Raw genomic sequence first — 26759 nt, 5'->3', positions numbered from 1 at the left:
ATAGGTAACCTCCCTAGTATCAGCTCTGCAACAGAGGCAAAACCTGGACCATTATGTTGGACGGAACACTTTTTAAGTTTCCACTAACAGAGCTGCCTAGGAACTAGAAAGCACACTTTTCATTGGCAGACAACATTCACGGTCAAATTCTAAACGGTCTCTGTATTGGTTGGAGAAGCCAAGTCAAAAGATTGTGGATACTGATTTCAGAGTAAGTGGAGGAAAGGTATGCATCCTGAGCCTTTATATCAATTAGGATCCAGTATGAAACCAAACATGCAGTCTCTTGGAGGAGCCAAACTCACTTAAATGAAACATTTAACATTACAAGTTTGTAAGCAACAGCAGCCAGTAAATCTGAAAAATAAGTTTTATTTTAAACCAGTGGTATTGTGTGACCTCCTATATGACATAACTGATTACAGCAAAGTTCATGGATACAAACAAAATAGCAGAATTTCTTTTTTGAAGTGTGTACTTCTGTTCAGAATTCAGGCAGAAGAACAGCACCGCTCTGAAAACAGGGAGTGCGTGCCACGTGAGCTCCCATTAGAGTCTGGACTTCGAAAGATTCCCACTCATACATGCAATGTCTATATTTTAAAAAAATCTTTAGCGATATTTCTGCATGAAATCACACTGTAGCGTCTACACATAACATGGCTGATAAAAATAGTCTTGCTGTAGGTTTACAGATTTCCATTTAAATACCTGGACTGCAGATCCAGGAGAGAAGGAGGTTTTCTATTGTCAATTTCATTTGGTCAGGGGGAGAGTTCTGTACCCAAGGCATGAAAGAATTGCTCTCTCCACCCTATCCCAAGCTTCTCTAAGAGGGTTTGACCTGAAGAGAGATCACTGGAAAGTGTTCTAGGAAAAACTGATGGCTTTATCATCCACCTCCCACCCCTTTGTGCTGCCTCTTTATGCATAGGAATAAATACATTAAAACAGCCGCTCTCAACTCCTATATCAAAGATCCATCAGGATACAAAATACTGCAAAAGCCCGGCTTCTCCCACACAGGAGATGCCTGCAGTACATGAACTTATGAAAATGCCTTTTCCCGTATATCCCCCCCCCCCCCCAAAAAAAAGGGCCTCTGAGCCACCCAGGACAGCTGCAGTATACAAAATACTGAAAGACACTTTCCTCCCCCCAGTCCCTAAACATGGCCATTTCATTCACACAGGATCCCTGTAAAATATAAAATAGTCTAACCAACTTTGTCTTTAAACATACTCCCTTTTCTTGTTTCCTCAGGCAGAGACCAACCCACTAAAATAGCCAAAAAGCTCTTTCCCAGGAGGGTAAAAATAAAATCACCTTATTAAAGTGTTAATTACACACCCACACAATACAGACAGTGAAAGGGAGGTTCTGACTTCATGCATGCTTATTCTTTGTTTTGGACTCCAGCATTTCTAAGAAACTTCTTTTGGGGGGCAAAATAACATCTAAGTTTGGACAATTAAATTGTCTCACGTTTAGCTGCTCCTTTGAAGGACTTTATTTATCCTTTACCCTATAAATCCAAATCTTTTGAACCCAGAAAAAAAGAAAGAGGTGCATGTTTATCTGTCCCATATATTTTATCAAAGCTCCCAGAACGGCAGATATGTTCACAATGAGTTGTGCTACAAGAGGGAGGATGCTGTGATTTTCCTACAGCAGAGGAACTCAGTACAGTATTTCACTGGCAGACTTACTGCTCCAGTGCCCTCCGTCAAGATAATGCAACCAAAGTAGGCCTACATGCACATACAGCTACAACATTAAAAAAAAAAAACAAAAAAAACCACACCACCCCATCTCGTTAGGAATAAAGTACACAAGCACACAGACACAGCATGAATCATCTCCAGCTTTGGCCTGTGTCTATTGGGAGCTAATGCTGGGAAGCCTCAGAATGAGAGAAATAGAAGGAGGAGAAATATGGTGATTCCCAATCGAAGGGCACACAGTCTGTTGCCTTGGACAGTAAACTTCCTGGTTATAGTGTTCACGCCTGGCTACCTGCAGCCCACAGAAAGCAGTGGGCTCAGAATTCCATTCAAGAATGTTAACTCCAAACTCACTTTCACTCTTTTCCCATTCATTTAAGGCACAAAACATATTTACATTTTCAAACAAATCCTTCTCATGTTTCAAGAATTAAACAGAGATATTCATACTTTCTGCTGGTACACAATACTGGAAAGAGGCTTTGGATGTAGATCAGCCATCTAACATGAAATAGAAAAGACATCACCCCAAATCTGTTGCTGCAGAAAGCAAGGGGCTCCGTTCAAGTATACGGCTACCTTCCATTATCTGTAAAGTCACTTCCTCAGAGGAGAACCATTTTAATGGCAACAAATGTGACTGAGAATTAACTGAGCTTCCCCGCATTATGTCTGCCTTGCCCCAGCAGCAGTGCAAATTGGTTGCTGTCTATTACTCTGGAAGGGCTAAAAAAATTTTTTAAAAAAAGTCACAAATAGGTCTTCAGAGGCTTGTCCTTAGCTGTACACAGAATACACGGTAGCATGCAGCATGTTTACATACAGTCAGCCTTCCTCCCTCCCCCCCATTCAGTACACACACAAACACACACACACAAAACCCCTCCACCAAGGAGAATATCTTTGTGTCAAGAGGCACTTGAATGATATTTGGAGAGTCCCTATGAAAAGGCCTTCCCCTCACAGTGAAGTGGGACAAACAGAAAAGAAGCAGTTTCTCAGGACTCCATCTCCTCTGGGTCAAGCGGCGGTGGCACAAAGCTGACTACTTCATCATAAGTCAGACCTGGAGGGGAAAGAGAGACAGACTTAATACAGCAAGACTGCAGTTTTATAACACAGCTTCTGTTGGATTCCAATCCTTAGAGCCACATTTCAAAAAGAAAACATGCTCTAGCTATTCTGAGCAAAAAAGCCAATGGGTTGATATGCCAAATCAGTCTACATCGGAATGCCACTTCCAGAATGCCGGCATGATATACTTTTGCAGTCTCCAAAGGGTTGAACGGCACTGTCTGCATGAACTGATATTTGTATTACCACTAGCAGATGACTGTATTTATTCTATACACAGCATGTCACCAGAACAGTACAAGGAATTCCCAATGAATGAAGAGGCAACAAAACTAATGAGACCCTCTGTCAGCACACACAATGTTTCTATCAGCTCCCTCTCATGCTCTCCACCTCCAAAGGTTTGCTCCAACCAACCACAAAAGCTATAGTTCGATGTTAGCTCATGACATCTGCCATAAGATATGCAGCTTGCCTCAGTGATTCCACCTTTCACAGGACTCACTTTTCCATTCCTCAATCTCAAGTTCTCTGCTTTCAAAGGACTGGTCATAGGGGTCTGCCACTGGTTCATCATCTGGGTCATGGTACTGAGAGAAGTAGCCATGGGCCAGTGCCTCAGCTGCAGTAATTCGCTTGTCTGTGTCCAGCACCAGCATCTTCTCCAGCAAGTCCACAGCTATCAGAACCCCGAGACAGAGAAAAGAATGGCGTTTTACACACAGGGAGCCATCAAAACACTTTATTCTAAGGCTCACATTTATATAAGTACCACCTAAGGAAGTTTGTAGTTTTTCATGAAACCCCGCCCCCATCCTTTCAAGGTATATGAGGCATCTCCATATTGAACTACTCCGTAGTCAAAAACAAACATGAGTGAACAAATCTCAGTACTCCAAGATATGCCAGAATTAATGTTCATACTTCCTCATTTCAAGATTTTACAGCCAGCCAGAGTGATAGGTTTTAAAATGGCAATTAGCTAAAAAAATATACAGTAGTGGATTCTACTTTTAATATAGACACCACAAGCTAAGTGTACAGGACAAAGCCAAGAACAAGTGTTTCTCCCTCTCCTGAGCAAATATTCCGGATTATAATTAAGATCTGTATTAAAACAATGCAGAAGCATCTCCCAGGAAGTCAGTGCCAAGCAGCTAGTTGAAACATTAACTGGTAAATATCTCCTACTTTAGAGGCCCAAATAAAAGCATCAAGGACTTTAAATTTTATATTTAACTAGTGACTTATACCAGGGTTGCAATATCATGCTGCAGGTTGCAATGTTTATTCTATACACCTTGCTGTGGAAAAAAGTTCCTAATGGTCTATTAGAATGGTGTTCCTGAAAGTAGATGGAACAGCTGACTCACTCACTTCCACCTCTCCACCACCCAGAGCCCATCTAAACAAATCCATCCTCACACTAACCCAAAGGGAAAATCCCAAGTCTCCAAACCAATGAGCAAGACCTAACAATATCTGCCACTAAATCCCCTTCCCAGGAGAAGTGCTGCAAGCCTTACCCAGTGGATTGGCACCAATAAACACATTTTCAAAGTTCATCTTTGGCATGTAGGACAAAGACTGGATGTAGTTTCTTGCCTGTGGAAATAAATGTTTGTTAAAGAACATCTCCCAGCCACCAAGATATGGAGCGCGCCTCAATTTGTCAGAAGTATTTTGTTGTGTATATACTGCCTGCCTACTTTGATTTTCCTGCTCGCACCTCTGAGACTCTTATTAGGCACATCAATTTTACCCTCTCTCACCTACCAACCATCCATGGTGGGGGAAAGGGGTTAGAGATATTGACAATCAAGACTTGCTCCATGGTTTGTGCAAAAGTGGAAACACAAAGTACAGCCCAGAGATCTATTGCAAAAGCTTACTGCCTCCTCTAAAAGGCATAAGAAGCATATCATATACTGCTATGATATATAGACATCTTCATAGTATCCAGTGGTAAATCATTCAACTGTTAAATGACGCTCTAAAAACAACAACTCATTCAGGTTCTCCTACGTCCCAGAGGCCAACAGTTTAGTCTGCACTATTCTAGTTTGAGATTTGCTTTAGGGTTGTTTTAAAGTCTTGCTGTAGCAGGCAGTTATCTTAGTGCCCATCCCATGCCTCATGCGAGCATTTAGTGAACCCAAGAAGCGGTGACCTGAATTGCAAACCCCTGTACATCCTGTCAGGTCTCACCTCATGGCTGGGCATCCTGTTAATCAGATATGCAGGGGGTGTTCCCGTCAGCCGCATGATCTGCTGAAGCTGGTTAATATCTTAGGTGCCTAGTCAAGGGCTTTGTTAAGAACAGTGCAAAAAATCATTTTCAACATAGAAACGCAGCTGCATACAAACTATTTCTTCTGTCTCTCCCCCCCCCAAGGCACAGATCAAACAGGCAAGAACCACTCAGTCAGACATACTTGTGAGGTTTAGTGATGTGGACTAGTGAGCAGCTAAAGCAAGTGATTCCTAATTCTCAATTGCTAATAGCCTGTCAGCACAAACAGGCACGAGTTTAACAGCCAAACTCAGACTTAATTTACAGATTTGCCTCCTTCAAACTTCTCAACAGTTTACCCAGGCTGTTGCATTCACATGTGGCCTCTGAACAAACTGATCCTCTGAACTGGCTTTAAATGCATAGCTTTATTGACTTACTGCACAGGAAGCTGTCAAGACCCTTGTGGCCTAGATGCTGGTGATATTAGCTCAGCAACTGGCACCTTCCCTCTGAACAGCTACGCAGGTAGTGTGATATGCGGATGAGGTGATGGTAGACAACATATGCAGGGTTAGCAAGACATTAGCATTGCACAAAATAAAATATTAGCTGATGTCACTGAACAAAAGTGGAGAGAGTTTAACAGCAACTAAAATGAGGCAGAAAACCCTGCCGGGGACAAGTGCAAAGAACAATGCAAATCAGAGCTTGTTATAGGAACATCACCCCTGCCCCACACATAAATCCCCATCCACTTAGCTAGTGGTTATCTTCATACAGTACAAAACAGAGCAGTGTCAATACTTTCCTGTATTTTATGGAAAAGATTCTTAGTGCAGACTTAGATAAAAAGGAACTCTGCTTTTCCTTCATAGAAGTAAACCCATGTTGCTCAACTCAGTGCCTATATTCTGAAAAGTCCCTCCTGATATACAAACTAATCTAGTCCCCTTGACCTTCCCCAGCCTCTATCACACCCATTGTTCTCATGCCACTGGCGCAGAGAGTGGAATCACCAGCTTCAAATCATGCCGCAAACATTCTCTCTCAACTTCATTTTCTTCCTTCCCAAAATATGGTTTGCAGTGTTGGTCCCAGGATATTAAAGAGACAAGGTGGGTGAGGTCATATCTTTTATTGGAGTTGGTCCAAGAAAAAGAAAGATATTACCTCACCCACCTGGTCTTCCCAATATCTGTCGCTTTCTCCTAATGCTCTCTCTAAATCTAAAATTCAGGGTTTGTTCACATGAACATTTAGTTTGCAGCAACCTGGTGTGTGTGAATCTATCATGCTTAAAACCTTCCACTGATAACTGTCCGTGCAAACCCTGCTGATGTCCATTAACAGTTGGTTAATGACCTCTGAGCTAGTTCTCATTGAAACAGGACTAGATCAAAGTGCACTAACAAACTTAATGTGCATCAGCAGTATCCACACAGATAGTCCATGGCAGATGAAAATTTGATCTTTCTGCAGACTGTTTGTTTAGACAAGCCCTGAATTATTCACCTAACTGTTTAACCTAATCCTTCCTTTCTTCACCTCATTCAGCCTCTCCTCAGCCTACAGGTGGTAGTTTCAATGACAGCCAAAATATTCGCCTCCCCTTCGCACCTTTAGTTTCTCCCAATCTGACACCAAACAAAATCAACCACATTCTTGGCCAGATCAGTGATTTCTCCTGAAGGATCAACTGCTTAGTCATCAACGCATAATTTAAATTTAATCTCCAATTCACCAAAACTGCCCTCTTTTCCACACTACTATAGCGGTCACCTCAAGTACCCTATACCTTCTGCCCTTTGGGTCAAATCCTATCCCTCGGTGATTCTTCTCCCAAACTTCCCCAGTACAGAACACTACAACATGCTTGCGTATGTCTCAGCTACTTTGACAATCTAGGCACACAGTAGTCCACCCTCCCGTAAGTCCCAATATAACATTGAACTTCAACCCTGCAGGACTTCGGGTCATCAACAGGGGAAATATTGATTCGCCAAACAAAAAAACTCATATAGTTTAGTAAAGGGCTTGGAAAGGCCACTTAGTCCTATAAGACCCCTCACTAATCTGTAACATTTTAATCATTCTGCAATTTCTAAAGTCACCGAAACTCCTCACTCAACTCTTCAAACGCTCTCATTGCATGCCTTCATTTACCTGCCTTCTCCACCCTTCCTGCCACCCACTGCAAAGACTTGGATACTTTACTCCATGTAAGCAGCATCCATTCATAATCACATCACAATCATCTCTATCCTCCTAACTTTATTTCTTTTCAAGTAGACCTACCAGAGGGGAGTATGGGGATAGTTAACTCCAAGGGCTCTCTTAGATGAAGTTCAGCCAGATCCTACAATCTATTACGTCTCTTATTCAACATTTACATCAGGCTGATGGAGAAGCTAGTGAGATATCAATGGGTTGCAACCCACGCACTATATCCTTGAAATTCAGCTCCACATCGTTCATCAGTTCCAGAAAGTTCAATCACACTGCTTTTTCGGTGTCTGGCTGAAAATCACGGCTAACAGGGTGAAGTCCACTCCAAATTAGTCAGAGGTGATAATGGTAGTCTGAAGAAAACTATCAAAGGAAATGGAGAAGGTACCCTTCAGCTGAATGAGAAGGTCCATCCATCTTTTGTAACTCAGATTTGAGACCTAGGATCCTTATCAGATCCTAGGCTGCTTCTATATATTCAAATATGCAAGTGTATCCAAATGGGCTTCAGCCCTATGTCTGAGAAGAGATCTTCGAGCTAACAGTCTGTAAATGAGATATCAGGAGCTGGTGACAGTGGAGGGCCCTCAAGTCTGGAATTCAATTATTTGCTGTGGCCCTGGCTAAACTATGAAGAAAGTTTGCGTTTTAAAATGTGTTACCTTATTGAACATGTTTTTAAACACAAATAAATTAAGGTTGACCATGATAAACTAACACATCTTTAAAAATGTTAAACCTTGTCTAAACCACTGTTTAAAGTCATGTTAATACACCCATATTACCTACTGTGTTTTAAAACAACCTATTTCTCTAGTCTAGACAAGGCCAGTGTTTTTACTTACTGATCTTCCAGATCCTGCAAGGCATATTTACTCAGGCTTTTTCTGAAGGAGATATATTGCCATTTTCATGCTGTTTTCCCCAAAAAATTCATTTAAATTGTAGTTTTTAAATTCCACCCAGCTCCTGCTAAAATTGCCAATATTCCCCCACCAAAACTGCTCCACTCTAAGCTAGCCACCTCCACTCTAGAGACCATATCTCTACATCTCCTCATGACTCCCATAAGCAGAACTATCCCTGTCATGCTAAAAACCACAGCTATCACATCACAAAGAAACCCACCAAATCCAATTGCTATTAGCTATCTCAGCACAATACTGGAGAAAAATCTCATCTCTTCAATAGCTTCACCATGTAAGGCATCCACGAAAGCCAGTTGGTTACATACCCTTCCCTCAATCTTTGACTATAACGTAATGTTTGATACTACTGACCATACCATGCTCCTAGAATACTACCTCTGGTGTATCTGCACCCCAGGTTTTGCTTTACTCAAGGGAGACAATACTATACCACTATAGAAGGATCCCATAAGGCTTTGTTCTCAACCCTCTTTTCCTCTCTCTCTACCACCCGTTACTAGAGTTCAGCATTTCATAGACATTCCAGGACCATTTTTATGTTGAGGTCTGTGAAAACTTGAGCAAAGTGTCCCTTTTCAATTTACAGTCTGCCTACCTGCTCGACCATATCACTCAGCTCTAGCTTAACTTGCTTCAATCACCATAAAAGATGGCTATCCTCTTACTTGATAAGGGGAATACCATTAATTACATCTATCTAGCTCATCTCAATTCTGAACATGAGTTCACTTCTCAGATTTGTAATACTGCAATCACTCAGATACATTTTCTTTGCAACTCTGCAAGTCAAAGTACTGTAACTTCTTCAACAAAACAACAGCTACAGTGACACTCCTTCTATGAACTGCTCACTGATTTCATGCTTTATTGTAAGTCCTTTTATGTCCTCCCCCAAATTTGCTCACACTCAAAGTTCTGTTGATTCACAGTGCTTCAGCCCACCATATCTTCAGGACACTTCTTGGCCACCAAGTTCTAGCTCTCCCTATATCTGACCTGCTCACCTGACTTCTCACATGTCTGATAAGAGGACAAGCCTTTGCTGCTCCCAGATATATGATATATGAAATAGTCTACTCGTCCCCCACCAAACTGATCCTCTGATTCTTTAACAAGTATCTCAATACCACTTTTCTGCAGCTTGCCACTAGAAACCTGTAAGCCAGTTCATTACATCAGCACTTACTATGTATTAGCAACCCATTAGCTTCTGCTACTCCCCCCTTCCCCATATACTCTTTTTTTTATTTTAATATTTTTATTGTCGTATCTCCTTGGTGCAACTTCTGTGGATTTTAATTTTGTGAACAGGTAAAATTAAGTCTGATTTATTTTATACTTTGCCTCCCCAAAGAGGTTCCTAATCCAGGAACAAACATTTTTACATGGCAAAGGCAGCAGGAAAGACTGAAGACACTGGTCACCATTTAAATAGAAGTCTATCTAAATAAAGCTTCAGTGGTCATAGATAACATACATGCTGGCAAAAGTACAGTGCAAATTAACACATACATTAGCACAGCATGACTGTTTGAAGTGGCTAGGCTGGCTGTGCACTTCTTCCATGGTGACCATCTCTCTCATAATTTAGCACCTGCAATGCAGTTTGGATTTTATGCACTGAAAACCAAAGAGTCTCAGTGGTGGCAGCAGCAGCAGCTCATTCTGCTGTCATATGAAAGACTTCTTTGGGAAGAACACACAAACTCCCATAGAGAAACTGCACACGTTTAGATGTCATGCTCATTTCTGGATGGGATCATTTGCCCATAGAGAGTCCCTTGGACAGTCAATCTGGAGAACCAGTGATTGGTGTAAGTCCCAAGATCCCAACCATGAGAGGTGCTTCTCCAGTAGCGTCTGCCCGTGTGATCCTTTGTGAAGTATAGACCCACAAAAAGAAATCAGGAAAATGTAAACTGAGATGGGAAAGCGGAGTTCACATCATAGGTAGGGCAGGAGGAAGAGAGATCAGGCAAAATATGGACTCACAGACACCCCAAGAGAGAAAAATGAAAAAGGAAGAGACCAAAAATCCAGGAAAAAGATCACAAAGTACAGACAGACTACGAGAGGGCAGAACAGAGGTAGAAAACACACTGACTCCCAAAAGGGCAGGTATTACAATCAAAGTATAAACTCACAGACTCTGAGGAGATTTTCTTCAAAAGCTCAGGCCCTGGGGTTCCAACGAGTCTCAAAATGAGCTTCAACTGATCAATATCTAATGGTGAACCATAAAGGAAAATGCTGGGACAAATCAAAATGAAAAAAAAAAGTTCAGAGTATCAGCCTAATGAAGCTGGAGAGTTAAGGTCTAACAAGACCTTGTCTGAATAGTCATTTTAAGCAAACTTTATACATTCCTTCTGTATAAAGTTAAACATCCCCACACAATGCACTTGTGTCTAAATCATTTATATTAAACAACTGGACCACAAATGTGCACACATGCATTGAGCAGAGTTGGTCACTTACACTTGACTGCCATGAACAATGCACAGCAGACACTGAAGACAAAACTTTTGTCTCACTGGCAAGGCTTAGTTCACATGCTCACTCCACCCTTTCACATCCACCCAGAGCTTTAGTAGCTAGCAGTATTAAGCATGTTAGTAATAGATGCAGTAAAGCAGAAGGCTGGCAAGTGTAGGTGCTAGTATGCAACAATACATGGCCATTTGCACTATACTGCTGAGACAGTCTGACCACTTGTGACAAACTCCGGATGTCACAGAATGACTGGAACTTGCTTGCTGTGTAGAGTTGTTCTAGCAACCCAAAAACTGACCTGCTGCACCCATCTCCCACTTCCCATGCTGCACGCTAAACTGCAGAACACTGAAGTGGCCAACATAGCCAGCAGAGGGTGCTTACTTCCTACTGGCTTCTTTTAGAAAATATGAAGCGGACTACATCATCTTGTTTCAACACTGCTGCCAAAATAAAACAAAAACTAACAGGCAGAAGCTTTGCACATATAGGGCCTGAAAGTCCCCAAAGCTGCATAATTGTATGATGAAAAGCTTTGTGCTTCCAATGGGACTGCTGATCTAGAATAGACACAATGCCCAGTCCAAAACAGAGCTACCATCAGGTCATTTAGACAACTGAGCTGCTCTCTTTGAAAAGGTAGAAAATAAATCTAAGAAATCTGAAAAAATGTACATGGAGAAATCTGTTAAAATACTGTTACAGGTCTGATAATCACAAGAATAAAGAGCCAGACTGGAAGTCAACTTTTTTAAAAATTGGGAGCAATCTTATTCCATCTCTAAATTGCTCTAATATGCTGCAGTCCAAATCCCATTAGTGATTTCACACTACACCATTCAAGTTTGTTTCTGGAATATCATACCCTTAAAATTACATTAACATAGTTATGTGGTTTTCTTTAAATACAAGATAATCTTTTTAGGCAGCATGGCTCACGGCAAGGGAAACAATGCCACTCTGATCTCATAAATGCAGTTGCAATTGTATCTCACTACATGACATCTCTCTACTCAAATGCCACAAATGCATACATTACTACTGAGTATTCTTACTACATCATTTTGCACAAATTAGAGTACAATTCTTACTACAAAAGTCTTCAAGTGGTGGAAACATTTAAATGAAATTTTGCCCATGCTCAGGGGTTGTTTTTCAAATACTTATTTTTAAAAAGGAGCCTTGTACTCCCAAAATGCATCTGCTGATATTAAGGACTCCTTGCATGTCCAATTCTACTTGTTAAAGCCATACTTTGACTAAAGCTTGGTCTACAATAAATGCATCTAAAATGGATAAAAAAAAAAATCTATGCTATAATATACTTGGACAAACAGATGAGTTGATGTTTCATTTACTATCAAAAAGTTCACGTTGATTAAACTGTTTATCAAGTTTGAATCAAAACAGGAATTCAAACATTACAGCTAATGGTCACATACATGTACCTAGACAGATTTACTGTAATCACTGAATTGCAAACTCTTAGGCATCAAAACTTATAATGGAAGCAGACATTTCTGTCATATAAATAGCAGAAGACTGCTATAGTTAATACAATCAGCTATATTTAAATGGCCCTGATGAAAGCCAATTTAAGACAGCCATTACACCCTTCACTCATGCTCTTTTGCAAGCTAAGGACTGCCTGCGTGCCTTCACTTTGAGTTTGATATTCTTTGGTTTATTTGTATTTTTTTAATTTAAATGCCTTTTTAAGTGTGTTTCAGAATCATGCTTACACCTATCAGAATTATGGATTAAGGCCGCTATTTAAAACACGTTACCCAAAAGGAGACATTATGGTACTGAAGTTGAAATAGAGAGCCAGAATGAAGTTTGTATGTTTATGCACATTAAGAAATATGGGAATAGTTGCTGTAAATGTAGATTCATTGAGTTTAAGACCTAACAGGATCATAGGACCCTTCTGTATAATAGCCAGTCACTAAGGACAAAACAGAGGCCATGACCACTTGTGATCATTAAAGACTCCATGATTTTTATTAAGAGAAACAGTGATGCCCTGGATGTCTTGAGTAAATTCAAAATGTCAAAAGTATTCTGAAAGATCTGAAGTTTTAGCTGAACAAGATCCTTACTTTTTGTCCTAAACTACTACAGCATTGCTGTGCTCTTGTGATTGCAAGAAAAGATAACCATGTATAATGTACAAATGCAGGACATGACCATTTAGGGAAATCTACATCAGTGTGTTTACACCTGTGTGGATACACCTGCACAGTTATCCCTAATCTAGACAAGCCCAAGTATTTTGGCATCTAAATCTTGATAGAAAAGTGAAATATTAATATTAAATTTGCCCAGTGTTATTTTAAGATACTAAAAGGACTTGATTTATAAGTGTGAAAGAACCGAATTAAAGTGAGAGTCAGAAGCATTTTTTTATTTTGGTAGTTACACTTTATTGAGTTTTTAAATAGCTGGCACTTACAAAATTGATTTGATCTTTTTTATTAAACACAAATCCAATATATAATTTTATAATAAAGAAAAATATTTAATTGTGTCTAAATTTTAAGATGCTCTTATTTTTAAATCTTACCTGATAAAGAAAAGATGATCAAAAAAAGAACTGCTAGGGTCTGAACTCCTTAACTGAGTTACCCATTCCCAACAAACCCAGAGTGTTGGCTTTGATATGGCGTGTGAACACAGGTGTGCAAATGACGCTATTGCACATAGTGTGCCATCTGCCGTGTCAACCCTATTCTCAGGAGACAGCAAGGTATTAGAAGTTACCAGAAATTTCCAAAGTGTATTACACTTCAAGTACCTTGGTAGCTCCCAAAACTAATGTGCTAAGTGGACACTGCAGCATGCAAACATGTGAACTACTTGCATCTAGTTTAGGCCTACCATCTGTATCCCACTGAATTACAAGCATAGCCTTAACTAATGGGGCAAGTGGTGCCAGAGTGAAGTGAACTCTGAACAGTTACACACCAAACTAACAAAGTTAGTAAACACACAAAGCAAAAGGAAAACAAAAACAAGAAAAACAAAACAAAAGAACACTCACAAGAAAAGTAGTGTATGGAAAGGGAAAGCAGAGCATGCAAACCTCAAAAGGGATCGCCACAGGCTCTCCGAGGACTCAAGTCCCAATGATCCTGAAATGCAGAAAACAATCAATCTTCCATCATCAACAGCAGACACTGCAAGATTACAAGAGCTTATCCACGCAAAGCATGTCCAAAGAATACTTGAGAGACTAGACAAGCAGAGCAAAATGTACCAAGAGACCATGTAATTTCCAAATGGTTCGTTTTCAACATGAACTTCTGTAGAACAGCACATGATTGGATGGCAAAAATATATATTTTCATCACAGAATTTAAAGGGATACAGTCAATTTAACAGTCAGAGAAATATAATTTTGTCTATATTGTTGTAACAAACGTCCAAGATTGCCAACAGTGAAAGAAATGTTTGTTTCCTTTTGCACATGACAGTACTTTGTACAGGGAAAACAGCAAATCAGCTTCCTCTCTTATTTGAGTGGATTAGTCACATTGAAAAAAAGAGGTGATAAAAATGTTTTTAATCAATGGGAAAATATGCTTGTAAAAGCACATATATTAGTATTAAACAGAAGGGAAGATTACAAATATTTGAAATCACTTAATTCATTTTCTGAAAATGACAGAATTTCAAGAGGACAGTGAATGATTAATCTAATTGTGTGTGGTAGTGAGAAATTAAGGTTTTCAGTCAAATACACTCCTTGATCTTATTCCCATCACCCCAAAATTTTCCGCATCTGTCGATTTCCCTACAACTCTTCCCTCATCAAAAAAGATTTTAACAACTATAGAACCTCACAGTTGATCTATGAATTTCACCGCAGAGGTAACCAAGACGAAGATAACACTTGAGAGACTTAATGTTCCCACTGTACGTATAATTATAGAAACTATGGCTAATCACTTGAATAATAACCCCCAATGCTGAACATGTTGGGAGCTCAGGGCACTGATCTTAACAAATGCAGATCTGGGTGAGTCACTACCTTTAGTTCCTTGTTGCTGTCTATGCAGGACCAAGTCGAGGTTTGAGAGAGTGTTAGCCCCCTTTTATATCTTTGGCATGGGGCATAAAGGCTTAGGTAAGGTACACACATAACCCCCAACAGATACTGTTTTCCAGAATGTGCTAATCTCACGTGCATAGGATATTCATGTCACTTAAGGTGGGGATCCATGCAGGTAATGCTCAAAGAACTACTATAGGCTTTCTATATCTGTGGAGGTGGTGTGGGAAGGGCCTCAATACCTTTATATAAAAATCAAGCCTTGATTAGGAGAAAAACTTCATGATGTGACAAATTATCAATATGTGTGAAAGAATGCATGCGTTCAAGGTAGAGAATTGCAAGTATCTGCAGGAAATATATATAAACTAGTAAAGTACCTTACCATGACATGGGAAAGGACAGGATTTCTTAAAAATCAAACTTTCTTTTGCACAGTAGTTATATGCCTATAAGGCACATTCTAAAAAGTCAGAGGAAAGTCTCTCAGACTTGGAAGGAGAGATTTATCTATTTTGCTCGGTACAGTAAAGTACACACTGAGAATTATTTCCTGGCATTTAACAAAACATCTAACTCTTATGCAGCACTTTTCACCAGTCGATTTCAAAGCACTTTATAAAGGAAGTAACATCCCCAGTTTAAAGAGGGGGAAAATGAGACACAGAACTGAAGTTACTTGCCAAAGATTACCCAGAAGGCCAGTGGCAGCCCCAGGTCCTGAGAGTTCCAGTTCAGTGTTCTATCCACTAGGCCACACTGCTTCTCTTATATTGCAAATCCTATTTGAGACATTTTAATTACACGTCTTTGTAGCTTTTTTGGTTACATCTGGCAGAAGAGACCTCATCTGAAGCACCTGAAGTTTAAGCAACCTTTGTTAGAGACTCTGAATCAGTATTCTCCTATTTACATTCTGAATTCAGGGTGCCACTGCTTCCAGGGTCAAATGTCAACAGCAGTGATATTTTTGCTGATACAGATATTCTGGTTTCTTTTTCTGCAGCAAAAAGCCAAATGTCCAAGCCAGACCACCTGATAAATTGGTTGCCAGCAATTAGGTAGTCAAAATGGGGAGACAGTAGTTTTTGTCTATTTCTCTCTTCTAGACCCCAGACAAGGAGGAGAGAGAGAGAAGCAGAACTAGGGTTCAAGTAGCCCAACTGAACTGAAAAGAGGAGAAGGGGAGAGATGATGACTGATGTTGAATGAGAGCATATTTAGCAAATTTAGAGGGATGAGTAAGATCACAGTTAGTAGGGAAGGAAAGGAAGTAGGTAATGCAAAACAAGGAGATGAAGACGGATGGAATAGTTAGACACACTGAAGGAGGAAGAGAAAACATACAACAGAAAGTGACAAGGGTAATGAAAGGAAAAAAGCAATTGGGTTTTGGTTTTTTTTAAGGCCTAGGAAAGTGTGTTCCAAGATGACATATTAAATAGTACGTTAACATATTAAACATTACTAGAAAACTGAATGACAATATGTTCCAGTAAACAGATGTAAATGTTAGTGCTTATGCAGACACACTACAATCGAGAGTATGGTGTGGGGGGAGTTTTGGTGAAAGGTGGTTAATCTCTGGCAAAATTCATCCCTATATTCAGATGTTACTCAATCACCTCTGCCAGGGATGATTTTTATCCCTAGTCATTTAATGGCTGTACTAAAGTTTTGTTTTTTTCTTTGAAATACACCAATTTGTTCCAAACAGTAGGGTTTTTTTGTTCTAATTCCCTGGGGAAGATATTCCTAGATCAGTGGTCTCCAACCTTTTTATGCCCAAGATAACTTTTTTAATCTAAGGGCAACCCAGGATCTACCCCGCCCCTTCCCCACACCCCCGCCCCACTCACTCCATTCCCCCCACCCCATGTCACTTGCTCTCCCCCACTCTCACTCACTTTCACTGGGCTGGGAGAGGGGGTTGGCATTTGGGAAGGGGTGCAGGCTCTGGGCTGGGGCCGAGGGGTTTGCAGTGTGGGAGGGGGCTCTGAGCTGAGCCTGGGGCAGGGCGTTGAGGGGGTATGGGGTGCTGGCTCTGGGAGGGGACTCCAGGCTTGGGCAGAGTGTTGGGGTGCAAGACGGGGGTACAAGGTGCTGGATCTGGGTCAGGGCTGGGGCTCAGGGTGCAGGCCCCGGGAGGGGGCTCAGGGATGAGGGTTGGGGTGTGGCCTCCTGCTGGGCAGCACTTACCTCTGGCGGCACCCAGTTGGTGGTGGGTGCAGCGAGGCTAAGGGTCTAACTCGGCCCCACACCACTCCCAGAAGGGAGCAACACGCCCCTGTGGTAGGCCCATGGGTCCGCATGCTGCCCCTCTCTGCTAGCATCGCCCCCGCAGCTCTTCCAGCCAATAGGAGCTGTGGGGGCGGTACTTGCAGGCAGGAGCAGCGCACGGAGGGAGACCCCAGCCCCGGGGCTGCGCTGGCAGCTTCCGGGAGTGGCGTGGAGCCAGTGAGTCTGCCTTAGCAGCAGCCACACTGTGCTGCTGGAGATCGCAATCGACTGGGAGATCCTTTAGGATTGACCAGTCAATGGCAATCGACCGGTGACCACTGTCCTAAGATGCTCCTGCAAAGGATTTATTCTCCTCTGAACAAGTTACCCTCTCTTGTAGGTCTGCCAAAAGATCTCACCCAGGCCACTGGTGCTATCAAAACAATTCTGAAACAAGTCTTACCAGAGCCTGAGCTCTCACATCTGCCCCAGCACACACTGAAAGGGGGAGTGGAACTCAAATGATTAAAATTAATAAGCGTCTGACAAGGGAGCTGGATATTTGGAACAAATTGGCAAGGGATCCCTGACCTAAAGAAGCAGAAGAATCGCTGTTTTAATAGCGCCCCATTTAAACACACAAAGAAGGTCACCTTACTGAGAAATAAGGGATATTTTATACTTGTAAGGAATCTGCAATAAACACAAGAAGGATACAATAGGGATATGCGGCATATTGTGCCACTGACCAAACCCAGAACGCAATAATTTTGCCAGACTGACAAGGTGTGGGACTCCCAGCAATTGACAACAAGATAGTTCTAGTAATGACAGGTACCAATAAAGAGGAAGAGTTCTGCCTCCTTTTGCACAGTAATGATTTCTCATGTGGGACACACCTAGCCATGTCTGGAGCACAAGAAGTCATCACTGAAAATTTTATTTCCTTGTGAAATGTGTGAAAGTGAAGAGCTCTAATTTACATTTCAAAAGACAAAATAAAGTTTTTAAAAGGATACGGTCTGTACCAGGAAACAATGTTCTTCCAGTCAACAGCTCAGCCATAATGCACCCCACTGACCAAATATCAACTGAACAAAACAAAAACAAAAACAAAAAAATAAATGTAGTCTAGGAAAAATAAAATCTCAACAGAATTACCTTCTTCAATAAGTAGAAATAACTCCATGCTTTGGCGTTAAATACAAATTATACCATGTCCCAGGCCAGCCAACAATGTTCCGTGACCATCAGCTGATACTTGACGAAGCAAACCTAATACCAAATTAGATGAAAGTTTCCCCAGCTGGGCATAATGCCCATCAGGCATCAAAGTCCACAGACGAAGAGGGAAAAGCCTGTTCGAGGCAGACAGATCTCTGTTGGATGGATTTGCACAGCTGCAAGAGGGCCTGGTCTTACTCCTGTCATACCCAAATGGAAACAGATGGAAAGAGAAAGCCACAAAAACATTCAGGGGGATGTATGCACAAGTAAAGAGGAGAGCGTGACAGGAGAACACAAAAAGAAATAAGAGGTATGAAATCAAAGGAGCAGATTTATACTATCTATTTCTATAGGAAGTCATGACCTGGCAAAATGAGAGGAATATCTATGAGGCCAGATATTTTGCTCATTATAATCTCAAGAATTGTAAGTGAATTATTTAAATGAAATCCTGTGAATGCTAATGTAATGATACTCAAGCTGTGGTCCATGGACAGCTGGCTGGCCACACAACACTGCCTCCTCCCATTCAGCTTTACTCAAGTACAGTTGCTATAGTTGCCCCAGTGGTTCATTTACAAATGGAAGGGGAGGGGGGGTAGTGTCCATAAAACAATCCCTATCAAGATGAGAGCTACACGATAAAAAATGAGAACCCCTCTGCTAATGTACCTGTCTGGTTGTAATGCATCCAGTTCAGCATGATCTCAGGAGCCCTGTACCACCTGGTAGCCACATACCCAGTCATCTCATCATCCGTGTGCCGGGCCAAACCAAAATCCAGAATCTGCAGAACAATAAAAGAAAGCTGCACATTGTTGTAATGGAAAAATGAAACCTAAATTCTTTAGAACAAATAATCAGGCAGTTTTGAGACTGGGTGGAGAAAGAACTGGATGGAATGATGCAAAGAGTAGATTATGGAACACAAATTAAGGCACTAGACAAAAATACAATAGACCTCGAGTACCAGCATTTATGAAGAGTTGTGTGTGCATAACTTGCCTCTAACTCTACTGTACTCAATTCCAAGCCAGAGTTGTTAGCTTTTACTCTCATGAGCACTAAATTCACACAACACGTAAAAAGTTCAATAGAAGTTTTGCACAAACTTCCTTTCAGCCCCTTGAAAACATACAACAGGTGAGGACTAAAGTATTCCAGGCATTTTAAGTTGAGCTATTAAGAAGCTGATTTGCTTATATAACTTCTGCATCTTCAATGTCCACCATAACTACTCAAACCACAAGTCAAACTAAGTGCATACTATCACCAGATTACCTTCAGCTCACAGTCTTCATTTACAGCTAAGTTACTAGGTTTTAAGTCCTAAAAAAGAAGGAAACAATATTAGCATCAGCCTTGCATAATAACGTATTAGCTGCAGTTACAGCAGAGTCTATGCATTGTCTGCGTTTGGCATTAACAACCATTTAAATAAGAATGCAACTTTCTTTTTGGGTGGGGGGGTCTCATTCTAGAGCCAATTTTTACTGAGTTTTCTGCTGTTCTCATAGGCCTTCTGTATAAGCAGCAGTCAGTCTTTCAAGATTCTTTCATAAAAGGCTAATTAAGCCTCAATACCTCTATTAAGGTAATGGAGAGGAGTAATGCAATTTACCCAAAGACACAGCAAGTCAAAGCAGAGCTGGGAACAGAACCCAGGAATCTTAATGTCATTTTCCCCACTACAAGACAACTTCCTGCAATATTCCCCAAAAGCTTTCATCCCAATTCTAAAGCTGCTGTGATGAACGGATTCAATGTCACACCTTTTAAATTATTGATTTCCATACATTTTAAACAAAGTTATCCTAGTACAAATACTCACTCTGTGTATTATGTCAGCCGAATGGATGTACTGTAACACAAGATGACAGATTTTTACAGATCAGTATGGAGTGAACATCCTCCCATGTCCTTACTACTAGAGCATATTAACCCCCGCCCCGCACACACAATTAATTTGCAGCAGGAATTAAGTGGGACTTAAGTGGTGCATAGGCCTTCCAAGGGTCATATGCACAAAGGCGTTTCATACTTAGTCTGTCTCCTTCCAGACACTGAAGAATTCACTGTTACCAACAATGAAACTAGAATAATGATATAAATTGCAGGGATAAAAGATCCACTATGATAGTGCACAGAACAGCTCTTATTCATAACCTTCCAGACTCAGCCCATTGCTATGCATAATGTGAGAACATACTCACATTGTGAGTTTCTGGTGGAGCACTATAACAATACTGAATCATTAAGTGGACAGGAGAAAGGGCAACAGAAGGTTACCCTACATGAACTAAGAGAGTGAATAAACTCCACAATCCATTCATGTTAATCTCTGTAAGGGGGATTGTACAGTTCAGGAATTTCCATCTCCTCAGTATTTTGATAGGACTGGTACAAGTACCTTCAGACCCCGAAGAATTTGGTATATAAGAAACTGTACATGGTCATCTGTGAGCTTCTGGCATTTCACAATATTGTTCAGATCAGCCCCCATGAGGTGGGTCACCAGGTACCTAGAAACAAAAGAAAAGGTAGGACAGGGAGAGCCACCAGGAAATACCCTTTTCTCCCACGAAAGACAATTACTAAGCAAACTAGGATTCCCACAGGGCTTAAATGAAGCTTTGCTTCATATGGAACAGGATATTAGAATAACTGACCACTATGGATGGTTTCAGAGTAACAGCCGTGTTAGTCTGTATTCGCAAAGAGAAAAGGAGTACTTTTGGCACCTTAGAGACTAACCAATTTATTAGAGCATAAGCTTTCGTGAGCTACAGCTGAGCTGTAGCTCACGAAAGCTTATGCTCTAATAAATTGGTTAGTCTCTAAGGTGCCAAAAGTACTCCTTTTCTTTTTGACCACTATGGAGACATCCTTCCTGTTCCTCACACACTCCTGAACAACATGTTTTCTTGTTCAATACACATGACTAAAAGGCAGCTCCATTTAAGACTCCTCTTTTCTTTCCATAACCCTTCCTCAACTAAGAAATATCTGAAATAGCAGAGCGATTTTCTTCATTTGCATGGCATTGGGAAATACTGGGACATTTGCCAGTCCAGCTGAGTGGCCATACCAATGCTTCACAGGAAAGCAGAATACCCATGCTGAACTATGGGATGGAATAGTGGGTGGGGCAAGAAACTCCTCCCTGACCCAGTGGCAATGTCGGCTTATGTCCTGAAGCATGAAATTGAATGCCAGTTTTCTTTGGGATATGAAGTGTCCACTGCTTTCCAAACTACCCATATCCATACAAACAAGCAAAAATATTGGTTTGTAAAGTCCTGGACTACACTACTTCAATCCCATATGTTCGGTGAGCAAAATAAGATACACTGAGTCTACACTAGGAGGATTTGCTGATTTAGCTATTCCGGCCAAATTTACTAATGCAGATGTGGTTCTATCAAATGTAAAATGATTGGACAAGGTTTTCCTCAGTTATGACACCCTAACAATAAAGGTGTTCAGGGGTCCATAGAGTCTGCCTTTTTTTCCACCTTGTAACAACTACAAAGAGATTAAAAAGCCAAGAAATTGTATTTTAAACACCAACAATAATTTTCTGTATAAGGATTTTACTCTAATTATTGCTAGTTACTTTCAATGATAAATGCACCTTAGTAATGATATTCCAAAGACACAATAGGTAACTGGCCAGCCATCCAAATATAAATGCACAAAAAACCCCCACCAATACTTTCTATTTTTGTTCTTCTCAGTAAGAAATTTACATCAAAGAATAATAAATTCTAGTGAAACTAGAAGCTATGCCCCCACACAGTCTCACTATACTTTCATACTGACTTGGTCCTCTTTTTCCATTAGTGCAAACAGGCAGAGTACCATTTCTAGACCATCTAAATGTACCCAAAGACATGATTCAGTACATCCAAGAGAAAGAGCAGATTGTGAAAGACCATTTGCAATGTAATAGTTTTACATTAGGAAGCCCAAAACCACCTAACTTCAGAAGTTTAGTATTTTTCATAAAATTAAGTGTTAAAAAAACCGTGCTGAAATTTTTTAAAGTTTCAATTTAATTTGTAATTGTGGAAGCAATCTTCTCTGCTGGTTCCCACAGTACCTCAAATAAGATACTCTGGACTCTGCTGATTCTGTAGTGCTTCTCCTAATAGACATTGCTGCCACAAACCCATAAAGAACATAACAATGTTTTGCTATGAAGTAGTATATGAGCAGAGGAGTCCCTGTATATTCTCCCCTATTCCCTCTGGTAGCAAAGGTCCTTTACCAAGCTCAGAAGCAAGGGTTTTGTCAAATTCTGAATGGTACAGATTTTGTTTACAGTGCTAAGGATGGCAGGGGCCAATTACATTAAACTCTCACTGTATAGTAGTATATAAAACTTGGAGATCTCTTCCCCCATCAGAAGTCTATGGGTATGTCGACAATGCAAAAATAAAACCACCCCACAACCTGCAGCAGAGAGTCTCAGAGCCCAGGGTCAATGGACTTGAGGTCAAATTATGGGGCCAAAAATAGTATTGCAGACATTCCTGTTCAGGCTAGAGCCCAGGCTCTGAAACCCAAGGGGGATGAGTCTCTGACAATTAGCAACCACGCATAAATGCAGAGACTTCTACCCTGAAGGCAGATGTTTATATTATGGCATCAAGAGCACCTTAAAAACACCAGAAGTAATGTTTTTAAGAGACCTTAAATTCCACCTTCAGAAGTGTCTTTGGCATTTCAGTTCCTAAGTTCCTAGTCACTTTTGTAAATTTTACCCAAGAACTTTAAATTGGCTTGCTCAGAAGAAAAATCTCTGTGGGAGAGAATCTAAAAATTGGAGATCTTCTATAGTATAGTTTTGTACTTGTTTATGCAAGCCAGGTTCTTCACATTGGAGACCCTTCCCTGCTGAAGGCAAACCCACATCTAAAATCATGGGCATCAAACCATGGGCAGTTTTCCTTGTTGCCATAGTCACTTTTGCATAGTGCATTTGTATCCTACCAATTCAGAAACGCTAGTGTTGTATGAGGAATACTGCCACTCATTCAGTCTGGTTTGAGCTGATGGGCAACTGTGACCTTTCTTCTGTATGGCCTAAGTTCAAAGCACTCCACTGGTCTTAACTCGGAAATCCTTGATTGTCTAGCTGAAGAAGTATCCCTTAGCTATCTTGGACTCTCAGGCGTGGTAATGTGTAGCTTTTAATTCAATTCCTGTGGAGATCTGCAATGTATCTGAAAAGTCTTCAGGCTCATTAAGCAGCATCCACATAATAGGGATTTCTTTTGTTACCATAAACGTCTCCTTCATTCCATGTGGCAAGCAAAGAATGTTGTGTCAATGCATCAGGGCCTGGGACACTGGCGTTAGTACAGCACCCTGAATCACAAGTTACACCTAGCTCTTACGTTGCTTTCATCCATTTCTATCACATTGCTTTATAAAAAGGTGGTTAAACCACCACCATCTTCTGTAGATGGAAAAAGAGGCACAGAGGGGATACGTCCATATGCATGAATTGCAGCAATGGCAATATGATGAAACAAAGGACATGAAGGAGGTAAACAGCTACCCATGTACCCCTGGTGTGGGGATATGACCCAGCATGGAAGTGAGCATGACTTGAGGTGACCTCAATGTCCTAAAGCATGACACAGCTGAACACTTCAAAGGGGTCAAAGCGCAACCTTAGGACTTCATGCCTAACTTGTGTTGAAACCAAGCACACAATTAACACCCAGCCAGCTCGCTCAACTATGGCATTATAAGATACTTTTTCCTCTAAACTTTCTAGCTGACTTAGCCTTGTTCTTGGACTCGGGTGCCCAGAAAAGTGTTAAATGCTCACCCCAAGTCTTGACTAGACTTGCGGAATTCAGATAAGACAGCTGTGGTTCTTCCCTAAACATTGAAAATGGCAACCATATTGTTGGCCATTGAACCAGTGTATTCGCCACTGTGCAAGCCAAAGGGCTGCTTCCTTTTTGATGGGGAGGGGCAAAGAAAAACAAAATGGAGGCAGGCGACCTAAAGTGGTAAGACCAGATGACTGAGAAAGAGGCACAACGATCAAATTTTATTTTATTTAAAGAAAGCTGAAGGCACTACACTTACCATAGTTTTATTGGGCCAAAAGAGAGATATAAACAAGTAGTAACTGAAAGATAAAATAGCTATTGTGGCTCCATTTAGCTAGTGCATAGTAATGTAAGGGACTCATGGCTGGAAACAAGAGATCCTGGCCTGTTTAGCAGGAGCAGGAATGAGCCAACCAAGTATTGTCTGGTAACGGATTTTACCTAGGAGAATCCTGCAAGACATGTTAATGGAGCACAGACTCAACAGTAAAGATCTGCTTTAAATATGCCTTTGAAGAAAATACAAATACCCCATTTGTCAAATGCTACTATCTGCAAGCCAGCGAGGAGGTCACAGGCCCCAGAGACCACTATCCTTCATATGCCAATGGACTAGCTGAAAGCAGACTTGTAAGAGCACTCCACATTAGGCATACAACAGTCAACAGAGTAATGTCCTTTACGCTCTCTTGTCCTTTGTGCTGCAGAATCACACTTGTGTGGAATCCAAGAACAACTTATGGGTCTAGATATCCATTTATCCACTTCCCCTCTGTCTCACCCTCCATCTGTCAGGATCAAAGACTGTATTTATACAGCATATGACAATGCCTTGTCAACTGCTTGCAGCAGCTCACAGCTGTATCCTGCTACAAGCCATTCCCAGGAACAACACGATTCCAGAAATATAAACCTGTTCCATACGGGGCTGGAATTTGGTGATAAACTATAGGTTTCAGAGTAACAGCCGTGTTAGTCTGTATTCGCAAAAAGAAAAGGAGTACTTGTGGCACCTTAGAGACTAACCAATTTATTTGAGCATGAGCTTTCGTGAGCTACAGCTCACTTCATCGGATGCATACTGTGGAAACTGCAGCAGACTTTATATATACACAGAGAATATGAAACAATACCTCCTCCCACCCCACTGTCCTGCTGGTAATAGCTTATCTAAAGTGATCATCAGGTGGGCCATTTCCAGCACAAATCCAGGTTTTCTCACCCTCCACCCCCCCACACAAATTCACTCTCAAATTTGTGTGGGGGGGTGGAGGGTGAGAAAACCTGGATTTGTGCTGGAAATGGCCCACCTGATGATCACTTTAGATAAGCTATTACCAGCAGGACAGTGGGGTGGGAGGAGGTATTGTTTCATATTCTCTGTGTATATATAAAGTCTGCTGCAGTTTCCACAGTATGCATCCGATGAAGTGAGCTGTAGCTCACGAAAGCTCATGCTCAAATAAATTGGTTAGTCTCTAAGGTGCCACAAGTACTCCTTTTCTTTTTGTGATAAACTATAGCAGTTTTGGAGTCACTAAAGTAACCAAAAAAGACTGCTTTCATACTCTCTTTCCAGGTTAATTTCAATCTATAGGCACAGACTCACTGTTTCTCAAAGTTAATTGGTTTCATCTTTAATCCAACATGAGACACAAATATCTACTGGATCATATCTTTTAAAAAATGTATGAATGGCTTGGCACAGGTAGTCTCATTCCAGATAAGGTAAATGCTAATTTCCCAACCCTGTCAATCTCTTCCAAAGCACTCATACCCCCCAAGGCAGGTATCGACTGCATTGCCTGAGCAGCACAAAGGGAGCTGACCAGGACACCCCACTCTATATGCTATGGCTTTGAAGAACTCGTGAATGCACTGCCCCTTTCCTGCTTTTTTGTCATTTAAAAAGGGTGATTATTTTACATCATTAGACGAGACTAATGGAGCTAAAATGGGGATTTTCAAAAGGCACTAAAGGGAACTGGGTGCCTTTGAAAACCCCAGCCTAAATATGTATAGGTTGGCTCAGTAAAGAGTAAACAGTGATGGGAGGAACACAAAGGACGTCTACTAGTACCTGAAGGGTGTAAATATAGAACAGGGGAAGAGTTGTTTATGGCATAAAAAGGAGATATAATTAGAAGTGAGAGTTTCTGGACAAGGAGAATGATTAGGCCTTGAAATAATCTCACATGCGATGTAGAAGAAGTCCCAACACTTCAGAGGTTTAAAACTAGACTAGACAAGGTGCTAGTAAAAGCACTATAGGGAACAATCCTACACTGGCAGGAGGAAGGATAAGATGATTAATAAGAAATTAGAGATAGAAAAGACCTGTGATTCCAAAACAAAATTTAACTATAATCCTCACAATCCTTCCAAATTTCAACCATGTACCAAGTGCAGCTAGCACTACTATAGTAGTTTGTGTGCTTATGGGGGGGGGGGGGGGGAAGGAGGGGAAAGCAGGAGAGAGAGAGGGAGAAGAGGAGCAGGGGAATATGTGACAGTCTTCAAACACGTTAAGGGCTGTTATAAAGAGAATGATCAACTCTTCACTATGTCCACTGAAGGTAGGACAAGTAGTAATGGGCTTAATCTGAAGCAAGGGAGATTTAGGTTAGATATTAGGAAAAGCTGGCTGTGGAATCCCCATCACTGGAGGTTTTTAAAAACAGGTTGGACAAACACCTTTCAGTGATGGTTTAGCCACAGTCAAGG

General features: G+C 41.0%; 1 protein-coding gene across 2 annotated transcripts in view; it reads right to left on the bottom strand.

Annotated features, from left to right (window-relative positions):
* Window positions 1–356: 356 nt before the first annotated feature.
* Window positions 357–26759, bottom strand: part of MAPK14 (mitogen-activated protein kinase 14) — a 46889-nt gene continuing 20486 nt past the window's right edge. The window contains exons 4-12 of one of the 2 annotated variants that reach the window (XM_084610901.1): window positions 20594–20705; window positions 20015–20044; window positions 19465–19512; window positions 18856–18970; window positions 17976–18047; window positions 5007–5086; window positions 4325–4403; window positions 3304–3477; window positions 357–2790 (exon numbers count right to left, since the gene is read on the bottom strand). In XM_084610901.1, the coding sequence (XP_084467027.1) occupies window positions 2723–2790; window positions 3304–3477; window positions 4325–4403; window positions 5007–5086; window positions 17976–18047; window positions 18856–18970; window positions 19465–19512; window positions 20015–20044; window positions 20594–20705 (778 nt within the window). In that variant the 3' untranslated portion in view covers window positions 357–2722. Of the gene's footprint in view, window positions 2791–3303; window positions 3478–4324; window positions 4404–5006; window positions 5087–10333; window positions 10414–17975; window positions 18048–18855; window positions 18971–19464; window positions 19513–20014; window positions 20045–20593; window positions 20706–26759 lie in introns of both variants that reach the window. The other variant, XM_084610900.1, reaches the window with a different exon arrangement.

The sequence above is a fragment of the Lepidochelys olivacea genome (assembly GCF_965140295.1).
Source record: "Lepidochelys olivacea isolate rLepOli2 genome assembly, chromosome: 21".
In the NCBI taxonomy this organism is placed as follows: Eukaryota; Metazoa; Chordata; order Testudines; family Cheloniidae; genus Lepidochelys; species Lepidochelys olivacea.
The sequence above is the reverse complement of the archived record's forward strand: the minus strand, read 5'-3'. Positions and strand labels throughout refer to the sequence as shown.